At 43.7% G+C, this 27,277-nt stretch overlaps 1 protein-coding gene across 4 annotated transcripts in view; it reads left to right on the forward strand.

Annotated features, from left to right (window-relative positions):
• Positions 1 to 27,277, forward strand: part of CAMSAP2 (calmodulin regulated spectrin associated protein family member 2) — a 231,822-nt gene that overhangs the window by 41,093 nt on the left and 163,452 nt on the right. For all 4 annotated transcript variants that reach the window (XM_033916859.1, XM_033916855.1, XM_033916856.1 and 1 more), the window contains exon 2: positions 21,097 to 21,356. In XM_033916859.1, coding sequence (XP_033772750.1) covers positions 21,097 to 21,356 — 260 coding nt within the window. The remainder of the gene's footprint in view (positions 1 to 21,096; positions 21,357 to 27,277) is intronic.

Consider the following 27,277-nt stretch of genomic DNA (forward strand, 5'->3'; position numbering starts at 1 on the left):
ATCTAAGTTAGAAATGCCATGTTATTGGCAGCTGTTGGTATTTCAGTGTCCTTTGAACAGCTCTGCTTCCACTATACCGAGAAGTGTCAGAGCTGCCAAATGACCTAGTTCTGGAGGAAGACTTTCTGCCAGCCTTCACGTTTTGAGTCCCCTCCTGTTGCATTGCTGATTTCAAATGAGAAAACTACATGCTCTACAGTGCACAAGCAAATAAGGTTTAAAAAAAGCTTGGTACATCAAAGCTTCCATCTGGAAATTGGCTCACACATTTTTCTCCCCACCTACAGTATCTTCATAATTCTAGATGGAGACCTATAAACATCAATAAAATTTACACAAACATGCTCGTACATATAAATAAAAAAGCAAAAATATCAATCTATCAAAAAGGTAGACAACTACTAAACTAAATAGATGATGTTTCAATTTCTTTTGAAAGACCAATACACCATATTCTAACCTGATCATAAAGAGAATGGCATTTCTATACCTGTATCCCAGTAACTGAGACGATAATGTGTTATTGCATTCCAAACCTTTCTAGTGCAATGTGTTTAGTAGTCTTGAACACTAGGGTTGTGCAATGTGCATCTGAACCCGCAAGTTGCTTGCAGAATGCTGCCAATCATCTTTCAACTCCGCTTTCTTCCTGGATAGCTGCACCTACCCTCTTAGTTTTTTTCTGCAGTCAAGTTGCTCAGAAGTATTTCTGATCTGCTCTATGGTGGTATTATTTTGGGGGGGGTTTTCTTAGTGTTTGGTTAGAAGTTTGGTGCCCTATTTCCCACTTCTTGGGAACTCTGCCTGGGAGAAGACAGATTCATGTGGTGGAAGTCTGATGCTAGCAGGATCAGCCCTCGGGGACACCTAGCTTAGCCAGTCTGCCTTCATATTTTTGGAGCTCAGGGGCTGTCCCCTGCGTAGCTGCTTTCATTCTTGATTTATAAGGAGCTTGAGCGCAAGATGTTTGGCTCATCATAAGAACATAAGAAGTGCCTCTACTGGGTCAGACCAGATGTCTATCGTGCCCAGCAGTCTGCTCACGCAGCGGCCCATCAGGTCGAGGACCTGTATAGTAATCCTCCATCTATACCCTTCTATACCCTTTTCCTTCAGGAAATCATCCAACCCCTTCTTGAACCCCAATACCGTACTCTGTCCTATCACACCCTCTGGAAGCGCATTCCACTTATCCACCACCCTCTGGGTTCTGAATCTGTCCCCACTTAATTTTTCCAAATGCCCTCTCGTTCTTGTAGTTTTCGAAGAATCTGTCCCTCTCCACTTTATCTATGCCCTTCATGATCTTGTAAGTCTCTATCATGTCCCCTCTAAGTCTCTGCTTTTCCAGGGAAAAGAGCCCCAGTTTCTCTAATCTTTCAGCATATGTAAAGTTTTCCATTCCTTTTATCAATCGCGTCGCCCTTTTCTGAACCCTCTTGAGTAACGCCATATCCTTCTTAAGATGCGGCGACCAATATTGGACGCAGTACTCCAGATGCGGGCGTACCATCGCCCGATACAACGGCAGGATAACTTCTTTCGTTCTGCTTGTAATACCCTTCTTGATTATTCCTAGCATTCTATTTGCTTTCTTAGCAGCCGCTGCGCATTGTGCCGATGGCTTCATTACCCCCAAGTCTCTTTCTAGGATACTTTCACCCATTACCAGTCCTCCCATCGTATAGCTGTACTTCAGGTTTCTGTTTCCTACATGCAAGACTTTACATTTCTCTACATTAAACTTCATCTGCCATTTCATCGCCCACTCTTCTAGTTTGTTCAGGTCCCTTTGTAAGTTTTCACAGTCCTCTTTTGTCTCTATTCTACTAAATAGTTTGGTGTCATCTGCAAATTTTATTATTTCGCACTTCGTCCCTGTTTCTAGATCGTTTATAAATACATTGAACAGTGGCTTAATAGTGGGCTGGCTGTGTGGTCCTCACCCTATCGTGGTGTAAGGTTTTCCAGGGGTTGGGGCTCAGTCTGACATTGTTCCGACTGGCAGCCCGAAGACCAAATTCATCACACAAATTTCTGAGGCAGAGTTCTTCTCCATGTGTCCCAACTGCACTCCTAACCTGAAGCAGGCAGCATATGGCACAGTGAGTAAGGCTATTATAGCCTACTAGTGTTTAAGCCCGTTACATTAACGGGTGCTAGAATATATGTCTGTCTGTCTTTCTTTCTTTCTGTGTCTCTCCCTGCCCCTGTCTCTCTTCCTTTCTTTCTCCCTCCCGCTGTCTGTCCTTCTTTCTTTTTGGTTCTCTCTCTGGCACCCTGTCTGTCTGTATTTCTTTCTTTCTGTCTCTCTCCCTGCCTGCTGTCTTTCTGTGTGTCTGTCTTTCGTTCTAATGCACTGCCTGCCTGCCTGTCTTTCTGTCTCTCCATGGCCCCCTTCTGTCTCAGACTAGAGAATGACACGGTGAAAAAATTGGTCCCCGTCCCCGCCCCGTCCCCGTCTCACCATCCTCTGCACCGCCCCGTCACCGCCATTCCCTTCACCGCCCCGTCACCGCCACTGCCACCCCATTCACCGCCCCGTCACCGCCACTGCAACCCCATTCACCGCCCCGTCACCGTCACCGCTGCATACATAAAAGCCTCAAACGGGTACGATTTTATATACTTTTCTTTATTTACGTATAAAGGAAACATTCTTTAAAACTTTAAAACTTAGTTAAATATTAGTTAATAACTATACAAAAACAAACACGACATGTACTTTTAATGCTTACAATGTTAGCCTACATGGTAAGTAGACGGCTGCAAGTCTCCCCTCCCCCCAGCGATCACGGCAGGAGGGCACCCAACCCCTCCTGTAGACCCCCCCCAACGGCCCTCCCGACAATCGCAGCAGAAGGGTACCCAACCCCTCCTGCCGGTCCTCCCAATGGCCTCCCCTAAGATCGCCGGCAGGAGGGTACCCAACCCCTCCTGCTGGACCCTCCCCCCCAACGAACCCTCCCACCCCGGAACCCCCTTAGTCTTACTTTCCAAGTTGGACCGGACGGCTCCTCACACGTATGGCCAGCAGGCTTGCCTCCGTCCAAATGAGGCGGGCCCGCCCCTACCCTGCCCAACCCACAGGATCCTAGGGCCTGATTGGTCTAGGCACTTAAAGCCACTCCCGCTATAGGAGGGGCCTTAGGTGCTTGGGCCAATCAGGCCCTAGGATCCTGTGGGTTAGGCAGGGGAGGGGAGGGGCGGGCCCGCCTCATTTGGACGGAGGCAGGCCTGCTGGCCAGACGAGCGAGGAGCTGTCCGGTCCAACTTGGAAAGTAAGACTAAGGGTGGTGTTTCGGGATGGCGGGGTTTGTTGGGGGAGGGTCCGGCAGGAAGGGTTGGGCACCCTCCTATTGGCGATATAGGGGGCCGTTGGGGGGGCCGGCAGGAGGGGTTGGGCACCCTCCTACCAGTGATCATAGGGGGGCTGTTGGGGAGCTGGCAGGAGGGGTTGGATATCCTCCTGCTGCGATCGTCGGGGGGGCTGTTGGGGTAGGCAGGAGGGGATGGGTACCCTCCTGCCGCGATCGTTGGGCAGGGCTGGTTCTGTCGGCATGAAGGGCTGAGCACCTTCCTGCTGGCGATCGTCGGGGGGGGCGGGTTCTATTGGCAGGAAGGGTTGATCTGACAAATGAGGAGCCAGTATATTGGGGGGCGGAGTCAATGCGGCAACGTGCAAGTTGGATCGAGAGTTGGAGGAGACAGACAACATGGCGGAGACATCAAACACCCGGTCACGAACACGGTGAAACACAGGTAAATAGCGGTTCCTAGAAGGGGGAACATTGGCCTGCGGGAACAAATCTTTTCACCGTTTTTGCGGGCGGTGAAAACTTTTGTCCCCGTGTCTGCGGCGATTTGGCTTTGGAGTCTCCATAACCCGCAGCCAAACCGCAGCCACGCCGCAGCTCCCTGCGGGGATCGCTCCCCGTGTCATTCTCTATCTCAGACCTCCCCCAAAGCAAACCAAGATTACTCCCAGGCCCCCTTTCCCTCTCCATCCCCTCCATTTCCCTGTGCAGCAGCAGCAGCAGCATTTCCCTCCCACCCTTCCCTGTTCAGCAGCAGCATTTCCCCCCCACACACTACCCTGTGCAGCAGCAGCATTTCCCACCCTTCCCTGTGCAGCAGCAGCATTTCCCTGCCTTCCCTGTGCAGAAGCAAAATTTTCCCCCATACACACACACACTTCCCTGTGCAGCAGCAGCATTTCCCACCCTTCCCTGTGCAGAAGCAAAATTTTCCCCCATACACACACACACTTCCCTGTGCAGCAGCAGCATTTCCCACCCTTCCCTGTGCAGCAGCAGTATTTTCCTGCCTTCCCTGTGCAGAAGCAGCATTTCCTCCACACACACACACTTCCCTGTGCAGCAGTAGCATTTCCCACCCTTCTTTGTGCAGCAGCAGCATTCCCCCCCCCACACACATACACACTTCCCTGTGCAGCAGCAGCACTTCCCGGCCTTCCCTGTGCAGTAGCAGCATTTCCCGCCACCCCTTCCCAGCCGCTGCGTTGAAATTGAGAGAAAAGCGCTGCACCGCGCTACCGCTGGCTTCGGCATCTTCTATCCACTGCGGCCAACCCTAGCGGAAACAGGAAGTAGTCAGAGAGGGCGGGCCGCAGTGGACAGAAGATGGCGAGGCCAGCATTAGCGCAGTGCAGCGCTTTTCTCTTAATTGAAACGTGGGTGAGCCGGCGAGAAGGAGGAGGCTTTGGCGGTGGTGGTTTTGGCGGTGAGTGAGGGCGGGAGGGGGGAGTCGCTGGCTGTGCTGTGTTTCTCCGCTTTGGCTGCCGCATCTGCACTCCTGCTGGCCACGGACCTACTGATCACAGATCAGAGATCACGGAAGCACGCAGGTAAGTGCGCATGCGCGGCTAGGGTTTTATTATATAGGATATGAGGAAAATCAGGGGGTGGGCTCCTCAAAAAGTAATATTTTAAGGTTTCTGCAGCCAGAGCTAGGATCCCCTACCTCCTAAAATCCCTTTCCCTGCAGTTTTTATACCTCGGGGGAGTCTTCATGGGCTGTTTTTGGGGTGATTTTACTGACGGTGGCCATCTTGGATTTTAAATTATCTTTCTTTCTAAAGCTTCCATTTGCCTCAAACTCCCACAATTTAACTTTAAATCGATAGGGATGGACCCCTCAGGCCTTTCTACCTCTATATCATGCCAGGTTGGCATTGGATGGCAGGTCGATGAGCGTCCATGACCTGCATGTGGTAGAGCACTTGGGGGAAGGGGTGGAAGCCTTGTGCTCAGCCTCCTCTGAGTCCTGTAGGGCTGAGGATCTGAAGGAGGCTTGATCCCAGGGAAGAGACCCTATCCAGAGCCCTCTGAAGGTACATTGACGAAGCCCAGATGCATGGTCACTATAAATCCCAGGAGGAGCGTCAGGAGGTCCCTGCTAGGTTCCTTGAGAACCACAGTACAAGACTTCACCCCAGACTTTGTGAGCCTGATGTGGAATATACAATGCGGATGGATGCTGGATAGCAGAGGAAGAGGTTGCAGCCTAATGTGGAAGCCATTTTCCTCCTCCTTCTTGCTGTTAATTGAGGGTGGGAGTGGGGGAAGACAGAAGAGGCTGGAGAATATATCCTGGGGTAAGGGTAGGGAATAATGAAAGCAGTGAGCGCATTCCTACAGGGGAAAGAGAGAAGACCTTGGGAACAGACATACAATGGGGGTTACTTGCTCTGAGTTAGGGAGAAAGAACTGGGATGTGCAGAGAAGTTTGAAGGGTGAGGATTGAGAGCTACAGAGATAATAGAAAGAGGGGTGGGGAAGAAGAATTTTGGATTAGAGAGGGAAAGCTGGAATATGTCCACCATGGAGAAGGGATGGAGAAACTAAAGGTTGAGCCTGCCAGGTGAAAGCAAAGTGTCCAAATTAAATTGGGCTGTGAGAGAGAGCAACAGATGGTAGAACCTAGATGGTGATATTACTGGGGAGAGTCAGTGGGGGGATTTTAAAATATGATCTAGAATTTCCAAAATGTGCAGATTTTTTTAAAAATTAAGTACAGTCCCCCCTAAGTATCACATTTTATGGTAACAAATTTAACAGTATGATTATGCATTGAGTGGAAAAAAAAGCTTTCTCTTTTGTTTTCAATTTTAGTGTCTCATAGTCTTAGCTGTTTAGATACCTGTTCCACTCCACATCTTATCATATCTTTTTCAAGCCTCAATGCACCAAGTGATCATTGTCCCATAAAGCAGCCTGATATGAAGATGTAAATTTATGATGTTTTTAAAATTTTAAAAAATTGCAATCCATCACTGATGGATAACTGAAAAAAGCACGAGCTTTGCGAGAGTATTTTGGGTTAGGGACTGTGAATGTATCTAACAAGTAAGAGGGAGCTTGGCCAATTATGTAAATACAGCTGAATTTGAAAATAATACGGGCCTGCATGGGCAGCCAATGCAATTCACGGCAAACCATAGATTAATTTCACTGCAGTATTCTGTATGAGTCACAATCTGGTGATATTTTTCTTTACCCCTGCTAGATAGATTATATTACAATAGTCTAGATGTCTCCAAACCAACGACTGAACTAAATGCAGTGATATCAAAATAAGCTCTGACAGTCTGTAATTTCCATAAAATATGGAAGACCTTGCGAACTATCATGTTAACTTGTTTCTGCATAGTCAAATTCTGATCCATGCATTCATTTCAAAAAATCTCTAATCCTGATGCGTAAATTATGCAAATTACAGTAGCATTAAATTAAAGTGTATGCCAAGCGAGAAAAAAAAAACAGTGCACAATGCTCTGGTCTGGTAAATATACAGTGGTTTGTTTCACTGGCAGTGCAGGAGTGAGGATTTCGGGGAAACAAAACAAAAAGTCTTTAAGCAGTGGTCCACAATCCCTAAACCTTACTCCACTCCCCAAAAACATACCTTGGTCGCCTTTCCTCTAGGGCTATTTGGCCCAAAACACCCTTAGACCACAGTGTGTGTGATTTGGCTCTTCCTCTTTCCCTGGACCAATTATACTTACCCAGTGGTGTCCTTCTCACCATGCCTATCTTGAAAAATGGTGGCTCCTCACTCTAGTGGTGCACCACTAGGGGTCAGTCTACCACTATTTTAAAGGTGCAGCAGAGAGAGGGAACCAGTTAAGTATAATTGGTTGGTGTGGGTGAGGGCTGACTAGGTACATGTTGATAGACGGTATATCAAATTTGGAATAAACTTGGATTAAAATCCCAATAGTCACACATGTTATACCTCATATCATATGATGGTTTTGGTCTCACAATGCTGCTTGACCCTAGCTCAAACTTGGATTAAAGATTATACAGCTTTGGGGGTAAGATTAGTGTGCAAAAGTCACTGCAGCACTAAATAATAGCACAGCTTACTACAGCAGAGCCTCCATTGCATCTTCTCTAAGCTGAAGAGCCCTGTCCTTTTAGCCTTTCTTAATAGAAAGCCATTCCATTCCCATGATCATTTTGGGTCTCCTTCTCTGAACCTTTCTAGTTCTGCCGTATCTCTTTTGGGATGGGGGCCCAGAACTGTACACAGTACTTAAGGTGTGGTTGCACAGTGGATCATAATGCCTCTGCATGAATATTCCCTGTTTTTGTTCCATTTGAATAATTCCTAACATGCTTTAGCAAAAAGTCCCACCATCCACTATGGAGAATAGGCTGTGTTTCTATTAATCCAAATGTAGTTATCTGTGCCTTCTGTTCCTTGTCATTTCCTATCCCCCTGTTTACAGGCTTCTCTTTTAGGTAACAGGAAGTTTAGGTAGAGGGAAAGTGATTCTGGAGTGGACAGAGAACTGGAGAAAGCTGTTCTTCTCCCAAATCCAGTCCCTCCCTTCCTGCTATTTACCTTTCCCTTTAATTATGGCTCTTGTAGGGAAGAGGAGAGGAAGGTGTGATACTAGAATGGAGGGAGCACAGAGAATAGCCCCCCCAAAAAACCTGGTAGTTTTTATGCTTCCTAATCCAGAGGTTCCAAATTTGTACTAGCAGACCACAGCTATGAATATAAGAATAGCCTTACTGGGTCAATCCAATGGTCCATCAAGCCCAGCAGCCCGTTCTCACGGTGGCCAATCCAGGTCACTAGTACCTGGCCAAAACCCAAAGAGTAGCAACATTCCCTGCTACCGATCCAGGGCAAGCAGAGGCTTCCTCCCATGTCTTAATAATAGACTATGGACTTTTCCTCCAGGAATTTGTTCAAACCTTTCTTAAAACCAGCTATGCTATCTGCTTTTACCTCAACCACTGGCAATGCGTTCCAGAGCTTAACTATTCTCTGAGTGAAAAAATATTTCCTTCAGGATATCTACAATGAATATGTATGAGAGAGAAGTGCCTACATTGCTTCCATTGCATGAAATTTCTCTCATGCATATTCACTGTAGATATCCTGAAAACCTGACTGACTGATGCCCCCCCCCTTTCCCTCAAGACAGGTTTGGTAAGCACTGCCTAATCCAGCCACTCCTCCCCTGGCTTGTCCCCTGCCTGGCAAGATGCTGGTTACTTGAACATCCTAGTTAGTTGAGTGCTCGTGATTTGGTAACATAGTAACATAGTAGATGATGGCAGATAAAGACCCGAATGGTCCATCCAGTCTGCCCAACCTGATTCAATTTAAATTTTTTCTTCTTAGCTATTTCTGGGCAAGAATCCAAAGCTCTACCCGGTACTGTGCTTGGGTTCCAACTGCCGAAATATTACATTACATTACATTAGTGATTTCTATTTTGCCATTACCTTGCGATTCAAGGCGGATTACATCAAAACTAAACAAGAATTACATTCAAAATTTGAAGGAATAGAATAAGCGGTGAGATAAAATTTTAAGGTAATAACAAAGTTGGGTAAAAATAATTATCAACGGGAAGTAGAAGTTTTTAGGAGATAGGAATAGGGTGAATTAAGGGTTTTAGATAACGTTTGGTAAATATAAGAGTATTAGAGCATATTAAAGGTATGGAGAGTGTTAGATATTAGATTGGGATTGGTCGTGCTGGATAGGTTTTATGTATTTTGTGAAGAGTATAGTTTTGGTATCTCTCTTGAAGGTTTTGTAGTTTGTAGTTGAGGATAACAGAGTGGTTATTTGTTTGTCTAGTTTAGCTGCTTTGGAGGCTATAAGGTTGTCATAAAGTTTTTTTCGTTTGACATTTTTGGATGATGGGTGGGAGAATAGTGAGTGGGTTCTTCTGTATCTGGTTCAGGAGGATTGATTTAGTCGGTTATTCCAGTAAGTTGGGCTTTCTCCGTTGATAGCCTTGTAAAGTAAGCAGTAGAATTTGAAGTGCACTTCCTATTGGAAGCCAGTGCAAGTCATGGTATGCCTTTGTGATATAGTCATATTTTTTTAGTGAATAGACAAGTCTTAGGGCTGTATTCTGTACTGTCTGCAATTGCTTCATCATGGTCGCAGGACATGGTAGGTATAGTATGTTGCAGTAGTCTAACATTCCAAGAATAAGAGATTGTACCAATAGTAGGAATTGCTTCTTATCAAAGAATGTTCGGATTTTTCTTAGATTTCTCAAGGTCATGAACGATGCCTTTATTATTTTGTTAACTTAGGGTTGCATGGCGCAGCCTCTGTCAATTGTGATTCCAAGCAATTTTAGTGTAGGTTGTATTGGGTATGATAACAAATTTATAACGAGATTAGTTAAGGTTGGAGTTTTGTTGTTTTCTAATAGGATGAAATTTGTTTTGTCAGGGTTAAGTTTTAATTTGTGCTTTGTCATCCAAATCGCAACTGATTCGAGGGTTTTGTGTATTGTGCTTGTCATGATGGATTCTGGTTGGTCGAAAGGTAGGAGAATAGTGATGTCATCTGCGTAGCTGTATGAAATTATGCCAAGATTATCCAGGTAGTAGCTGAGGGAAGCTATGTATATATTAAATAGTGTAGGTGATAGGGGTGATCCTTGGGGAACTCCGCAGGTGTTGGGACCATGGTTCTGATTTTTCTTGCATAGTTTTGACTCTGTAAGTTCTTGATTGTAGGAATCCTTTGAACCATGTAAGTACTTTGCCTGCTATTCCTATTGAGTCGAGAAATATCCGTTAAAACCTACTCCATCCCATGGTGTACTTGGTTTATTTTAGTAGCCACTATGGGCTCCTCTACAAAGGTGCGTTAGGGCCTTAACGCGCGGAGTAGCATGCGCTAGCTGCTACCGCTTCCTCTTGAGCAGGCAGTAGTTTTTCGGCTAGCGCGTGCACCTTTGTAAAAGGAGCCCTATATGTAGAACTGAGAATCTCAGCATTGTCCACAGTGACACAAAGATCTTTTTCTGAGGTGGGTGATTGTGGAGTGTGTGGCGCAGTGGTTGAAGCTACAGCCTCAGCACCCTGGGGTTGTGGGTTCAAACCCCGCGCTGCTCCTTGTGACCCTGGGCAAGTCACTCAGTCCTCCATAGCCTCAGGTACGCTAGATAGATTGTGAGCCCACCGGGACAGGTAGGGAAAAATACTTGAGTACCTGATTGTAAAACCGCTTAGATAATCTTGATAGGCAGTATATAAAAACCTAATAAACTTGGAAACTTGGATTTATAATGTGAAACCTAGCATTGTATGCACATAAGATTATGTTCCTTGACTACATACCTTTTCGTTTGAAACCCAATATCACATTTACTGCATGTGATTCCAGTTCATAACTCATTCAAACAACATACAAAAATATTTTTTTATGGATCCTCATATGGCTGTACGAGTATATAGCTCTCTGAAGATGCAGCCCATCTCCTCGTTGATCTTTCATTTTATATTTTCTCATTTTGTTCAATTATTTCAAAAAATGATCCAAAAAGCACTTATCTTAAAGAAGAAACTGAATTCACCACTCCTCCCGACATGAATCCATGTTTCCGATTGTTCTTCAGGGTTGAGGCGTCGGTGTTCAATGTCCATGCTGGCTCTCTCAAATGAATTCCACATTAGATTTCATCTGCCCAGTCTCACAAAGACCTCTGCAACTTCTCCTCTGACGCAACCGGACGTTGTGTCAGAGGAGAAGCTGTTGCCCACACACGCACGCGACTGCACATACGCTCTGGCGGCTTTCAACAAGTCTCAAACCTTAAAACGCGCCGTGAAGGTAAGGGGGAGGGAGGGAGATAGATAGATAGATTCGGGTAGGTAGGAAGGAGGGAGGGGGCCGCACGCAATCGGTGACCCCACGCGTTCCCTCCCTTAACTGCAGGGACAAGGCCATTCACCACTCCATGGGGCGGTGGATGACCTTGTCCCCGTACCTGCGATGAGCACCTTTCCCCCCTCCACCGTTTTGACGGGTTACCCGTGGTTAACATCCACCGTGTCATTCTCTACTCCCTGTTTTGCAATGACTGAGTCCCAACAACCGGGAAACTTCATTATACCATCCAAGACACTGTTTTAATTCAGTTGCCGAATGGCTCGGGTACTGGCGGAAGAAAGCTCTTCCAGAGATGCAAAATGATGTTCACGCTTAGGTTGTTTCAGCTTTGGATAAAGGTCAAAGTCTGGTGGACTCATGTCTGGACTATAGGGAGCACGAGGTAACACCTCCCAGATCTTAATATTTGGTATCTCAAAAAGTTCTACTGACAATTCTCAATCTGGATTAAATCTCACTGAATTTTTGGAGCGCTCATTGGAAGTTATTACAGAATACACCACTTTGTTAGTGACATTTGCTTTAGAATTGGACAGAAATAATATTTTTTGTTTGTATTTTTGGCATGTGGATGCAGTTTTCTTGGGCTCTAAAATTCAAAAATTCCTGATTTTAGCTTGTGACACTCAGAGGAGACGGAGGGAATTCTTGTCGTAAGACCTAGAGTTCTCTCACTGGGTGGATCTTTTGTTTTAAAATTTTCTTGTAGATGTTTGATATCTATAAATATAGTTAACTACATTTTCTTTGAACCTGAGTAACTTGAATTTATTATTTTGAAAGAAGGAGAAAGAGATGTATCTTTGAATGAACCTTCATAATATTATAATGCTGTTAGATTGGCTTTAAATATTGTCTCTCGTTTGTCTCATTAAGGGGTCCTTTTACAAAGCCACGCTAGCAGTTTTATCGCATGCACCGGATTAGCGCGCGCTAGCCGGAAATCTACTGCCTGCTCAAAAGGAGGCGGTAGCGGCTAGCGCGTGCGGCAATTTTGCGCACGCCATTCCGTGCATTAAGGCTCTAGTGCGGCTTTGTAAAAGGAGCCCTAAGTATTTAATTACTATCAAAGTAGATTCTATATTATGTGATATCTTGGTCTGATAAATTTGTGGACTACAAATGTTAAATATTACTTTTCCTGACATATTTGATGTAGTATTTGTTTGTGTTTTTCCATTATCATTTATAAGTTTGTTCTTTGAATGATTATAAATAAACTAGTCTTTAAGCCCGTTACATTAACGGGTGCTAGAGACTCCTCTTCCTGTATAAAGTTGTTTTTTTTTTTCATTTTAGGCATCCTCCCCCCTCCCTTTTCCCTACCCGTCCCTTCCCGTCCCACCTTTCGCTTTTTCAACCCCCTTGCATTTCCCTTTGCACAATCTCCCTTGTGATCATGCTTCATCCGCTCCTTCTCCTGTGCGGGCCACCGGAGCAGAGAGGACGGGGTGGAGGGGGCTGCCGGCCAGGGCCGGCGGAGAGGAGCTAGGCGGCTGGAGGAGTAGCAGCAGCCGCTGCCGATCGCAGCCTCCGTCCTGCCTTTGCCTACCTGGATTTGCTTTTTTTTCTTTTTTGTTTCTTACATTGCGTCGGGAAAGGTCTGAAGCTCCGCCAGCGAGACAGACCGAGCCCCGACCGCAGCCTGCAGCTGCCCGGTTCAGCCGATCCTGGGCTTCGGTGGTTACTGTGACACCCCCCCTCTCGGCCCCCTCCCCGGTACCTGAGCAGCAGCGCTCCGGGATCTTTCGCTCTGCTTACTGCCCCTGGAGATGGTTACCGGGGAGACTGGAGCACCAGTAGCAGCAGCCCGGGCACCTGGAAATAGGGGGCGTTGCCCTGAGTTACTCCGCCCTCTGACCCGCCCTCTCTCTCTCTCCCTCAGCAGGCCGCTTTGAAGAGCAGCGGCAGCGGGAGGGAGGAGTCCCTGGCACACGCGTCTCCAGCTAGCGCAGGCACCGTGAGGTGTGACACAGAAGCACACCTCACGCCACCCCGGAATCACGATCTTTGAAAAGCGCATGCGCGCTTAGCCTTTTATTATTATTGATAAATAAAACAAACGAAAAACCTGCAGAAGCTTTTTTGGGGGAGATTTAAATAAACCACTGTAAATGACATCATCCGTGTCTTGTCTGCCTTTGATGTGGCAATAAAAGTCTTATCTGCTGATCAGACTCCTACAATGTCTTTCCATCACGTGCCCAGTTGCTCAAGCATCTTACTACTTCTACTACTGATTATTTCTAGAGTGCTACCTGATGTACACTGCGCTGTATACAGTATAATCATGAAGGAGACAGTCCCTGCTTGAATGAGCTCACAATCTAATCAATCAAGACAGACAAACAGATGCTAGGGTGGAGGTTATAATTAATGGGGGATGGTTAAACTGCTAGCTAGGCTTATGCATTGAAGATAATCTCAAAAAGATGGGCTTTCAGTCTGTTTTTGAACAAGGGAATGGAAGGGGTGTGATGCATGTACTCAGGTGGTCTATTCCAGGGATCTCAAAGTCCCTCCTTGAGGGCCGAAATCCTGAAAACCTGACTGGATTGCGGCCCTCAAGGAGGGACTTTGAGACCCCTGGTCTATTCCATGCATAAGGGGCAGCAAGGTGAAAAGAGCAAAGGGCTAGATTCACTAAGCAAACCGATCGTTTTGCGACCCGATTTTACTCCGGCCCGATTCACTTATCTCTCTGTCAATCCGATTCTGACCTGCGCATGCAAATGAGGGGAACTGCATGCAAAGTAGGCAGGGATGCGATTCACAAAATAAATTTTGCGATCCGACTGGGCTGGTCGATCAGCCCAAGAAGCGACTGCTGGGGACCAGTCGCAAACGTCCTTTCTGACTCTCCAGCTCCATTGCTGCCCTGCTCTCTGCTGCCCCGAATCTCTCCTGCCTGCCGCCACGAATCGCCGCCCTGCTCTTCCCCAAATCTCTCCTGCCTGCCGCCTCAAATCTCTCCCGTACTGCAAACTCGTGGTTTTAACCCGCGGATTTAAAGCAGGTTAAAACCATTGGCTCATTGGGTTACTAAAAGTAAAAGAAAAGTTAAAAAAAAAAAAAAGAAAGTCACAGCTCAGACGGGTCTTAGGCGCATGCGCAGACCATCTACAAATGGTCTGCGCATGTGTCGGGATCGCACACTAGCGATCCGTGTCTGCGGATGGGGGCGTTCCTTCGATCGCCCCCATTAGAATATTGCCAGTTTGTGAATCCATCAGACCTGCCCAGATCGGACACGGATCGGTCACAATTGGGCAGGTTAGTGAATCTAGCCCAAAGTCTGGAATGGGCAATGGAGGACAAGGGTTTAGATAAAAGTAATTTATCTGTTACTGCAACAGATTCATCCATCGTTGCTGGCATTAAGGAGCATTTCCAACATTTAATAGATACTTATTTTCCTGTTCATCCACTACAGTGTTGATTCTCTTCTATACCCATGTATGAAAGACAATCTAGTTAGCTTCCCAGATGATGTAAAACAGAGGCAACTGAATCTTTGTGAAGGTTGAACCCAAATCATATCGAAATGGCTCTATTTTTGATATACAAATAACAATTGTCCCTTTTTTATACTTTAATAATAGGATTTAAATATAGAATCATAGATGTTTGAAGCTTGTGCTGATGAGGACAGAGCCTGTAGGGACAGGGTGGAGACAGACACACACTTTGTCCTCATGTTCTTCCCTTTTTGTGTTTTTCCTTTTGTTTGCTTGTTCCACTTTATCTAGTTTAAGCATTACACTAATTTTATACCGACTTTATAAAATTCTCTGGTGTTTTCTTGAGATTTTGCAGTATTTCAAAAATAAATAGTACTGAATTGAATGAAACTTGAAATTGGGCAAAACTCCACAAACAAGCCAGTTTGCTGGTGTTTCACCCTATTTATGCTCAAGCTATCACTACATGTGCCTTGGAGGCCCTATTTTTATGGAGATAGTGCAGCATAATATGCCTAGTATTCTTTTTTAAGTGAGTTTTTTTTCCTAGTCAGGTCATCCATGTTGGAGTGGGATAGTTATTATCAAGTTCCAGCCAGTGTGGCCTACTGCAACTTGATGGGGTTTTTCCACAAATTATTTTTATGCTCCATGTGAAAGCTTACTTGAGAGAGCCCAGGAAATGAGGTATTAGTACTCTCTGCGTTCATTTTGTCATAGAAAATAAAGTCACTATTAAGAGTGATAGTAGTAAAGGCTGCAACAAAAGCAATATCAGCAACTCATTTCTTAGTATTGCAGCGGAAAGTGAAACGACACAAAAATCCATACGAAAAAGGAGATTATCGCTGAAAAATAGCTGGAAAGCGATGACCACAAATGCTCGCAGTCTAAGCAACAAAGTTCATGATCTGCAAGCCCTGATATTAGAGGCAGATCTAGATATTGTTGCTATCACAGAGACATGGTTCAGTGAATCACATGGATGGGATGCAAACATACCGGGATATAATCTTTTTAGGAAGGACAGAGATGGTCATAAAGGTGGAGGAGTAGCTCTCTATGTAAAGATCAATATCCAAGCGACCGAAATGCAAGGGACCTGGGGAGAGGAAGAAGCGATATGGATTGCTCTGAAAAGAGAAGATGGAACTTCTATCTACGTGGGTGTAGTCTACAGACCTCCGACTCAATCGCAGCAAATTGATAAGGATCTGATTGTGGATATCCAAAAGTTTGGAAGGAAAGAGGAGGTTCTGCTGTTGGGAGATTTCAACCTGCCGGATGCGGACTGGAATGTTCCGACTGCGGAATCGGAAAGAAGTAGGGAGATTGTGGATGCCTTTCAAGAGGCTCTGCTCAGACAAATGGTGACGGAACCCACAAGGGAAAAAGCGATATTGGATCTGGTCCTCACAAATGGAGAGAGTATCTCTAATGTTCGAGTGGGTGCTCACCTGGGTAGTAGCGATCATCAAACGGTTTGGTTTGATATAACGGCTAAAGTGGAGAGCGGCCGCACGATACTTAAAGTCCTAGATTTCAAACGTACGGACTTTAATGCAATGGGAAAGTACCTGAAGAAAGAGCTGTTAGGATGGGAGGACATAAGAGAAGTGGAAAGACAGTGGTCTAAGCTGAAAGGAGCGATAAAAATGGCTACGGACCTTTATGTGAAGAAAATCAATAAAAACAAGAGAAAAAGGAAGCCGATATGGTTCTCCAACCTAGTGGCTGAGAAAATAAAGGCGAAAGAGTTGGCGTTCATGAAATATAAAAAAACCCAAGAAGAGGAGAGCAGAAAGGACTACAGGGTGAAACTGAAAGAAGCCAAGAGAGAGATACGTTTAGCGAAGGCACAGGCGGAAGAACAAATGGCTAAAAATGTAAAAAAGGGAGATAAAATTTTTTTCAGATATATTAGTGAAAGGAGGAAGATAAAAAATGGAATTGCTAGGCTAAAAGATGCTGGGAACAAATATGTGGAGAGTGATGAGGAGAAAGCAAATGTGCTAAACAAATACTTCTGTTCTGTGTTCACAGAAGAAAATCCTGGAGAAGGACCGAGATTGTCCGGCAAAGTTACACGAGAAAATGGAGTAGATTCTGCGCCGTTCACGGAGGAGGGTGTTTATGAGCAACTTGAAAAACTGAAGGTGGACAAAGCGATGGGACCAGACGGGATCCATCCCAGGATACTAAGGGAACTCAGAGAGGTTCTGGCGAGTCCTATTAAAGACTTGTTCAACAAATCTCTGGAGACGGGAGTGATTCCTGGGGATTGGAGGAGAGCGGATGTGGTCCCTATTCATAAAAGTGGTCACAGGGATGAAGCAGGAAACTACAGGCCGGTGAGCCTCACTTCAGTTGTTGGAAAAATAATGGAAGTGTTGCTGAAAGAAAGGATAGTGTATTTCCTTGAATCTAATGGGTTACAGGATCCGAGGCAACATGGCTTTACAAAAGGTAAATCGTGCCAAACGAACCTGATTGAATTTTTTGATTGGGTGACCAGAGAGCTGGATCAAGGACATATGCTAGATGTAATTTACTTGGATTTCAGCAAAGCCTTTGATACAGTTCCTCATAGGAGGCTGTTGAACAAACTTGAAGGGCTGAAGTTAGGACCCAAAGTGGTGAACTGGGTCAGAAACTGGCTATCGGACAGACGCCAGAGGGTGGTGGTTAATGGAAGTCGCTCGAGGGAGGGAAAGGTGACTAGTGGAGTCCCTCAGGGTTCGGTGCTGGGGCCAATCCTGTTCAATATGTATGTAAGTGACATTGCTGAAGGGCTAGAAGGAAAAGTGTGCCTTTTTGCAGATGATACCAAGATTTGTAACAGAGTAGACACCGAAGAGGGAGTGGATAATATGAAAAAGGATCTGCAAAAGTTAGAGGAATGGTCTAATGCCTGGCAACTAAAATTCAATGCAAAGAAATGCAGAGTAATGCATTTGGGGATTAATAATAGGAAGGAACCGTATATGCTGGGAGGAGAGAAGCTGATATGCACGGACGGAGAGAGGGACCTTGGGGTGATAGTGTCCGAAGATCTAAAGGCGAAAAAACAGTGTGATAAGGCAGTGGCTGCTGCCAGAAGGATTCTGGGCTGTATAAAGAGAGGCGTAGTCAGTAGAAGGAAGAAGGTGTTGATGCCCCTGTACAGGTCATTGGTGAGGCCCAACTTGGAGTATTGTGTTCAGTTTTGGAGACCGTATCTGGCGAAAGACATAAGAAGACTTGAGGCGGTCCAGAGGAGGGCGACGAAAATGATAGGAGGCTTGCGCCAGAAGACGTATGAGGAGAGACTGGAAGACCTGAATATGTATACCCTAGAGGAAAGGAGAGACAGGGGAGATATGATTCAGACGTTCAAATACTTAAAGGGTATTAACGTAGAACAAAATCTTTTCCAGAGAAAGGAAAATGGTAAAACCAGAGGACATAATTTGAGGTTGAGGGGTGGTAGATTCAGGGGCAATGTTAGGAAATTCTACTTTACGGAGAGGGTGGTGGATGCCTGGAATGCGCTCCCGAGAGAGGTGGTGGAGAGTAAAACTGTGACTGAGTTCAAAGAAGCGTGGGATGAACACAGAAGATTTAGAATCAGAAAATAATATTAAATATTGAACTAGGCCAGTTACTGGGCAGACTTGCACGGTCTGTGTCTGTATATGGCCGTTTGGTGGAGGATGGGCTGGGAAGGGCTTCAATGGCTGGGAGGGTGTAGATGGGCTGGAGTAAGTCTTAACAGAGATTTTGGCAGTTGGAACTCAAGCACAGTACCGGGTAAAGCTTTGGATTCTCGCCCAGAAATAGCTAAGAAGAAAAAAAAAAAAAATTTAAATTGAATCAGGTTGGGCAGACTGGATGGACCATTCGGGTCTTTATCTGCCGTCATCTACTATGTTACTATGTTACTATGTTACTTAAGCTTCAATCATACCAAATATGACATGATCTAATAGCATCACTAGATGGCTTAAACTCTAGTTTGAAGTTTCCTTTCCAAGATATTAAATGAAGTATATGATTGTTATATGACTGCAGCTGGTGCAAATTATGGTTTTAAAGGTCAGTGTATGATTAATATGAACTTTCTCATTAACTTAAATTAATGTCTGTGGAAGAAAATAAAGATGATTGTGCTGGTCCAAGCTCGGATCTTCTGGGCCCAGAAGTTTCTAAGTGGGTGTTCTTGGCAGACGAGTGGAAGGCAACACTGTCCTTTCTACAGTGTTCCTAGTATATTTATGTAGTATTTAAATGTCCGTTGTACCAATATTTGAATATCACACAGAAAGAGAGATGCCAGGTTACTTTCCACAAGAGAAGGATTTCAGTTGCTTGGTTCTGTACTCATTGGAGCCTCAGTGAATTGTTTTTATAAACTGTCTTATAGACTTTTTTCTTGCTGCTTAAAGTGGTTAATAGCTTAGGGAAAACTACATTTTGCAACCCATGTGTAAAGATAAATTCAAGTGCTCTGAAGGTTAAATTCAGCAGTGTGTGGAGAAAGAAACAAGATGGCAGATGGACGCTGACGCCGGTTTGCCTGCTCCGTGACTTTTTCCTAAGACTTTTCTCCTGTCTGAATAAATACCTACTTTGAGATGACTCATATAAAGAGGAAGGGACTGGTGAGGGCCACAATGTCTCCGGCGCTGTTATCCATCCCAGTCCAACTTTGCTGCAACTTCTCTAGCGGCAATCCAACACCGGACCTCAGTTTGAAGATTGGAGGGCTGGATCAGACATCACTTTTGCCCCCAATGCTGACCACGCCTCCTTGCCGGTGGGAACGAGGAGTGTGGGATCTAGCCCTGGGTCTGAGGAGGAGGTAACCCTGGAGCTGAATCTGGTCGGATTCTCACCCGAAGGTAAAAATCTGCTGGGGAAGATCTTGGGCAGGCTGCGAAGCCTGACCCAAAGCCAGCAATTACACTGGAGATGCTTTTTGAGGTCAGAAAGGGCCTGGATGCAAAGGTGGTAAAAACTTCACATGACATGGAGGCACTTGTATCAAAAGTTGACACTTTTTTTGAACATAGAACAAGCCAAGCAAAAATGTATGCAAAAAATAGAAATAGAAAAGGGAGAATTGAAAGAATATATATCAACGATAGTTAAAGACCAGAATTTTCTTCAAAGAAAGATTGAGTAGATTGAAAACTTTAACATACTGTTAAATTTGAGGATTTTGAACTGTCCTAAGATTCCTGCTTGGTCTCCAATTGAGATTTTCAAGAAGTTCCTTATTGAAAATTAAAATTTTCCACTGGTCTATTCCACCTATAAATAAGGCTTATTTCCTTCCAATTCCTAAGGAAAAAAAAATTCCCCTGAAAACGTTACAATAATTCAAGGAAATAAAGATCCATTACAGAACTTGACAGGGTTTCTGGAAGATTCCTTATCTGAAGTTAACGATTGAGGTACTCTATTGGTAAACTTTGTATTTGAACAAGACCTCACATCTGTGATGAGAATTTTTTTCAAGAAGGGACCAACCTCTTTTTGTGGTCAGAAAATATGGATATATCCAGTTGTAATGAAGTCTACTCAAGATAAGACGGAGAAAATTCTTAGTAATGAGAGATGAAACAAGAAGACTGGGTGCTACCTTCTTGCTGACCTATCCCTGCAAAATACCTGAGTGTAAGATATGTTTTTTTCCTCCCGATCTTTTCTGGACCTTAAGAAGCTGACCAGTGGTAGCCGATGATAAATTTATGAATGTAACTGAGGCGTAGTCTGTTTAAGCTTTTTCTTAAAGATCTATACTGTACTTTGTAAATTTTCTCCCTGTCTATGGTTTCTCTCTCCTATATTTGTAGTGGTCTGATAAGGAGATTTATTCCAAGAATTTCATTTAATAATCTTTTTTTCCTTTATTGGAATTTACTCTGTTTTACTAGAATGAGTATTATAATTTGTAAAGATTGAATAAACTATATAAAAAAAAATTCAGCAGTAGGACAGACATGACTACCTTTAAAACAAAAATATTATTATTAACTTATTTACAAATAAATAACCAGAAAGCTACAGTAAACCAATATGATTGGGGAATTAGAAAAAATAGCCTAATTTTGTTTAGATACCTGTTCAATAATTCAGCTGTATGTTTTAGGAGCACTTGCCTTGTTCTTTGGGGGAGAACCTGGCCTTCTGGCCAGAGGATCTAGAAATGAATGTAATTGTTGTATTTGGGTATATTGATGACTTTTTTTTTAAGTGAATTAAATTCATTTATTTATCAATGACCATAAGATTGCCAGAGAGAAAAAGATGTTACAAACAAGTTAATTTTCTGTAGGGCATATTAAAAAGCTTTGTAGGTGATAGCCCAGTAAGTCGGAGTACTTACTATAAGGCACCTGTATAGTACTATTAATGCTGATTTTCTTTTTAAACATTTTTGTCTTTTGCATTTGTTTCTCCACAGAAAATGTTCCAGAGGAACTGCGTGAACCCTTTTACACGGACCAGTATGATCAGGAGCACATTAAGCCTCCCGTTGTTAACTTGCTGTTATCTGCTGAATTGTATTGCCGTGCTGGGAGTTTAATTCTTAAGAGCGATGCTGCCAAGCCTCTGTTGGGCCATGATGCTGTGATCCAGGCATTGGCGCAGAAGGGCCTGTATGTCACTGATCAGGAGAGGCTGGTGACAGAGAGAGATCTACGCAAGAAACCCATCCAGATGGTAAGCTTTCAATTTGATGTAAATGCCCCTTCACACAGCATTACTCTTCTGCAGTCTTTATAGTTTGACAAGAGGGGAGAGTTTCAAATCTGAAATTTGAGGGTTGTTTTTTTTTTCTACCACCCTAACCACAGCTTAGGACTGCTCCTGATAATGCTTTGAGATGTGCTTAGAGATTGTCAGTTTCCTTCCAGGCCTTCTGTGTGCTTTTACTTGTCTCTGATTTTGAAACATCTTGGGCTGGTCTGCTTCATCACACCAGATTAGAAAATTCATCCGTACATACCAGATTAGGATGAGTGTAACTAGAATTATATAGGATGTGAGTAAATAAGATGAATATACACTTCTCCCTCCATATCTGCAGTTTCCATATCTGCGGATTCGTTTATTCGCAATTTTTCGGCTGCTGACTCCGCCCCCCCAAATTACATCATCATTAAAGTTCTTTTTCCTTTTACTGTACTGATAAAAAAGTTTATTGCTTACCATTCACTCTGAAAATCGCTGCTTCTATGCTTTCTCTCACAAAATCGCTGCTTCCCTGCTTCCCAGTGTGCACTGAGAAAAACACTGCTTCCCAGCATCCATAGAGAGAAAGGCTTCTTCCCAGCATGCATGGAGAAAGTCGCTGGAAATCGCTGCTTGCCTGCTCCAAGCCCTGAAATCGCTGGGAATCGCTCCTTGCCTGTTCCAAGCCCTTCCTTAATTCTTTGGGAATCGCTGCTTATTTCAAAAAACGCAAATAACAGTAGAAAAGTTAATCACGGTTTCAGTAATAAAATCGGTGACGTTTTCTAAAAACCATGAATACCATATAAAAAGTTATTCGCGTTTTTTCCATATTCACACCTATGGTCCGCACGCATCCCCCGCGAATACGGAGGGAGAAGTGTAGTACACATTGCTAAAAACATTCTTTTTCCAAGACACATACCATACGTCTAAATATTTTTTTTTTCAACAGCATAATAGTATATTACACAAACTGCTTTTAAGAAGTGATCCCCCTTTCCTGGTGTCATAATTCCACTTCTCCTCTTCCCCTTAATTAATTTGTTTTAATGATGTAATTATTAACTCTCCTCCCTCTTTACCCTTAAACTCATGTTTGTATTCGTAATCTGTCTATTTAATGTTCACATTTTCTTCTCCTACCCCCCTTTAAAAATTTATTTTAACATTTTTCTTAGCTTTGTAAACTGGCCAGGTGCACGTCGATGGTCGGTTATCAAAATTTTATTAAACTTGAAACTAGAGCTATTTAGGATGCATGTAAATATAGATTACTTAGTTGTAACAGTTAACCTTTTAGGAAGGTGTAAATATAGCATACTTAGTTAGAATGGTTAACTAGATAGTTTTGTCTAAACATAGCATACATATGTAATAGTGTAATAATGCAAACATGATACCCTAGTCAAGCAGCTAGGAGGCTGACAATCAAAATGGAATCCATCTGAATCTGTATTTAAAATCCATTACAGATGTCTTTGAAAACCACTTTGAATTGACTCCCCAGTCATTAGTAGCAGTATAGAAGCTTCCAATAAAGATAAAGAAGCAAGTTCAGCCTGGCACCATAGGGATCCTACCCTGTCTGAACTGACACTCAAAATGTTGCTGCTGTGGTTTCTTCCTCTCAAATTACGCACATCTATACATAAATGCTAGGGAGGTGAGGGGAAGCTATAGCCACAGGGAATCCTTTCACACAGCTTGCTAGTTTACCTAAATCCACATTTGTTTAATATTGTAAAAAGATGGTATGCCTCTCACTTTTCTTTTAAAGTTGAATATTTTTATTGAGACATTAACACGTTTAACAAATGAAGCTCAAGTAATGTGAACAACAATGGAAAGGAATATAACCAAATAGAATAGCAGATAAATTAATGATAGAAACATTATACCCCCTTCCCTTTCCCCACAAGAAACCTCCCATATTTGCCAAAATCCCTCTGCATTCTCTAAAGAGGTGGAGTGTGCCAGTACCCATGGTAAAAAAAAATAAATAAATACATTGGAGGTGTTTACCATGGATGCAGGAGCAAAGCTTTTTACCATCCCACAGGAGTAGTAAAAAGCCTATCTCTCATGGTAAACAAACAGGCTGACATTACCTTTGCTGGCATCTGTCTATCTCCCCTCCTGTCACCCTATTCGTACCTTCTGGAGCCTCTGGTGCCAATCCTCACAGACATGCTCTCGGGCCTTCCCTCGGCCAGAGTCTTTTCTTCTGATGCAATTTCCTGTTTTTGTGGTACTGCTGCTGGACCCACGGGGTGGAGGTGGGGAGGTAAAAATCAGAAGGAGAAGATGGTTCCTGACCTGGGGGGGAGGGGTTGCTGGCTGGCTGGTGTTAGAGGGAAGGGAGAGAGACACTGAACCCGCGGCTGGGGTTGGGTATGGAGGGAAGGGAGATAGAAGCTACACCACAAGGAGGTGGCTAGAGGGAAGATGAGAGGTGTTGGGCCTCCGGGGGTGGGGGGAGGGGGCTGGCTAGCTGAAGGGAAGGAAGAGAAGCACTGAACCCATGGGGGAGTTGGAGAAGAAGGGAAAGACGTGCTAGATTGCATTCGAGGGCTGAAGGAAAGGGAGAGAGGTGTTGGATCATTGGGTGGGGGGTGCTGGAGGGAAGGAAAAAAGATGCTGGACTAATAGGGAGGAGGAGAGGGAAGGGAAAGAGGGATGCCAAACCAAGGGGATGAAAGATGAGGGAGTGAAATACTGAGCACACAGTGGAAGGAGGAAACAGAGGGAGAAGCTGGACATAAGGAAGTATACAAAAATAGAGGGGAAATGATGGGTATGGAGGGGAGCATAGGAACAAGAACACAAAGGAGAGATGCTGCATAGGGGTAGCATATTGACACAAGGAGAAGATGCTAGACTTGGGGGAGAATAGGAACACAGAAAGGAGATGCTGGACGTGGGGAGCATAGACACACAGAAGTGATGCTGGACACAGGGGGAGGGGATAGGAACATAGAGTGGTGATAATGAATGAGGGGAGATGGACTTAGGGGAGATGTCAGAAAGAGAATTAAGGAAGATGCTGAACATGGGAAATGATAGTTACACAGAGTTGGAAGATGGATCATGAGCATGGAGAAAGAAGAAATGTGAAATGGGCAGGAGACCCTGACATGTGAGTTAAGACAGAGGGAAACGGAAACCAGACCCCCTGAGACCAACATGATTTGAACAATAAAATGACCAGACAACAAAAGGTAGAAAAAATAATTTTATTGTCTGTTTTGTGATTACAATATGTCAGATTTGAAATGTGTTTCCTGCCAGAGCTGGTGTTAGACATGGCAGAAATTTGGGATGGGACCCCTATGCCCATCACCAGGCCATGCCACCTTCAGCTTCCAGCAGGCTTAGGCCCTCTCTGTCCAGGGGGCAGCTGCCCCAGTTACACTCCCCTAATAGCATCCTTGGCATATATGATCTTTTATATTTCACACAGCATAGGAGGAAATGGATCTTTCTATTTCTATGGTGTTGTACTATATGCAAGGTGTGGCTTCTTGGGATTTTGGTGTAATTTGTTATCCATATTGGTCAGCCATTACGTATTTGGCATTTGTCTTCTCTGTGTGTGACCGAGGTATTTTATTAGCAAGAATTTTCTATGTAGCATTCTGTAGTAATTTGGCTTGTTCCGTTTTCCCAATAATGGAGGGCCTGGGGATATTTGGGAGGGGAGAGACAGGTTTTGTTGATCCTTCTTCTGTATTGTTTGTGATTTATAAAACAACAGTTGTACAGAATATTGTTTCTTTTTATACTTTAATAAAATAATTTAAATATAATTGTTTGAGGCTTGGATGGATTCAGGCAGAGTTCATGGGGACAGAGACAGACTGTCCCCGTGTTGTTCAAAAGCATTAGAGAGCTTAGTAGCAACCCCATATCCATACCCTCAATAACAGCAACAAAACCACTACCGCAGCTTAGTAAAAGGAGCCCTTAGTTAACTTATTAAAATAATAAACAAATTGGGTGTAATATAATTTTAAGTTGTGTTTTCTGTTAAAAAAAAAAAAAAAAAGTAATGGCTGTCCTTAACTTTTATCTAATTTCAAATATTTATTGCTTGCCTTCATGACTCAGATAGACCATCTAAAGCCATTTACCACATAGTGATCCATTGAATATAAAAACACTATATAGGGAAAAGGGTGATCCAGGAGCCAAACAGAACAATCATCCTACTCCCTAATCTAAATCCTCTTATTTTGTTGCCCTTACCCCAGGCCAGCCTACCTGTCACATCCCGCTTCGTCTGATCCATAGTTCCACTTTCTTGTTGTTTACAATTTAAGCCCTGGATAAAACATAAAACATCCTATATGTCTAAAGCTGAAATGATCTCATTATAGAAATCAATTGTTTGCTATCAATTTCCAAATGTCTAGTAGATCCATTGAATCAGATTTCATTCTAGATCCAATACTGGCAAATAAAGGCGGATGTATTGCTTGGAGTGGAAACCAAATATGAAACCATTATAACAAATTCTTTAAATGAATTGCCTACTGCATAATTCTAGCATAAAATTTATTTGTAATGTTACAGTAAATATGAATAAAACTTTGCTGAACAATTTTATGATATGGAGCAATGGAGACGATTGAAAAATTAGTCTTTAAAGAGGACTGACATAAATCCTGTCAGAATAAGATTCACAGTATCAGTAGGGCAGGCTTTGTCCTGTTCTTTTGCTTCACTTGTCTTTTTCTGGTGCTCCCTCGCTATATAACAAATAATCATAGTAACATAGTAGATGACGGCAGATAAAGACCCGAATGGTCCATCCAGTCTGCCCAACTTGATTCAGTTTAAATTTTTTCTTCTTAGCTATTTCTGGGCAAGAATCCAAAGTTCTGCCTGGTACTGTGCTTGGGTTCCATAAAAAGAAGTTTAGCGCAAGGGGTAGGGCCTACTGTAGTGCCGGCAGCATATTGTGTCAGTAGCAGGAATGGTGCCCTCCTTAGGGAGGATTGTCCCTGGAGCACTGCAATCGGCACCCTTTCAAAGCTGAAGCACTAGCATTCTGTGCATTTGCACAGTCCACAAACCTTTAAAGCCAGCCCTGCTTAAACTTGTTGATGGTACAAAGTAATCATGATGAGACTTTCAGCACACAATGAAAACGGCATTGAGTTCTAGCGCTAGGAAAGACTGCTGCAATAGCTCTTGATGGCTCCCAGTAATTGCTAGCCTCAGAAGCTTCAGTTGAAATATCTGAACAAAAAGTAGAGAGAGATTTTAAAGACAAAGGTCAGCTTCACTTTTAATAATAATAATAATAATAACAGCTTATATATCGCAGTACCGTGAAGTTCTATGCGGTTTACAAAAGATTAAGCAAAGGTACAAACTGATTGACTTCAAGATGGGTAGAAGAAAGAAAATTAATAGGACAGGAAATTCATTGTTGAGGAAAAAGTGATCAATAGGACAAGTTAATCGCTATTGGGGGGAGAGAGATGAGTGGATCAATTGTCATCTTAACATTTTGTCAATACAGTAGCACACTAAAAGGATTTGTGTTTGAGTTTGATTCAGTTTCTAGGCATTTCGGGCACAAGTTAAACATAGAAACACGATGGTAGATAAAAGCCAAATTGCCCATCCAGTCTGCCCATCCGCAGCATCCACTATCTCCTCCTCTCTCTAAGAGATCCCATGTGCTTATCCCACACTTTTGAATTCAGACACAGTCTTTGTCTCCACCCCTCTACCAGGAGACTATTCCACACATCTACCACTCTTTCTGTAAAAAATGTAGATTACTCCTGAGCCTATCACCTCTTAACTTCATCCCATGCCCTCTCACTCTGGAGCTTCCTTTCGGCTGAAAGAGACTGGCCTCATATCTATTTTTGCCACATAGATATTTAAACGTC

Source organism: Geotrypetes seraphini, chromosome 12 (assembly GCF_902459505.1).
Source record: "Geotrypetes seraphini chromosome 12, aGeoSer1.1, whole genome shotgun sequence".
Classification (NCBI taxonomy): domain Eukaryota; kingdom Metazoa; phylum Chordata; class Amphibia; order Gymnophiona; family Dermophiidae; genus Geotrypetes; species Geotrypetes seraphini.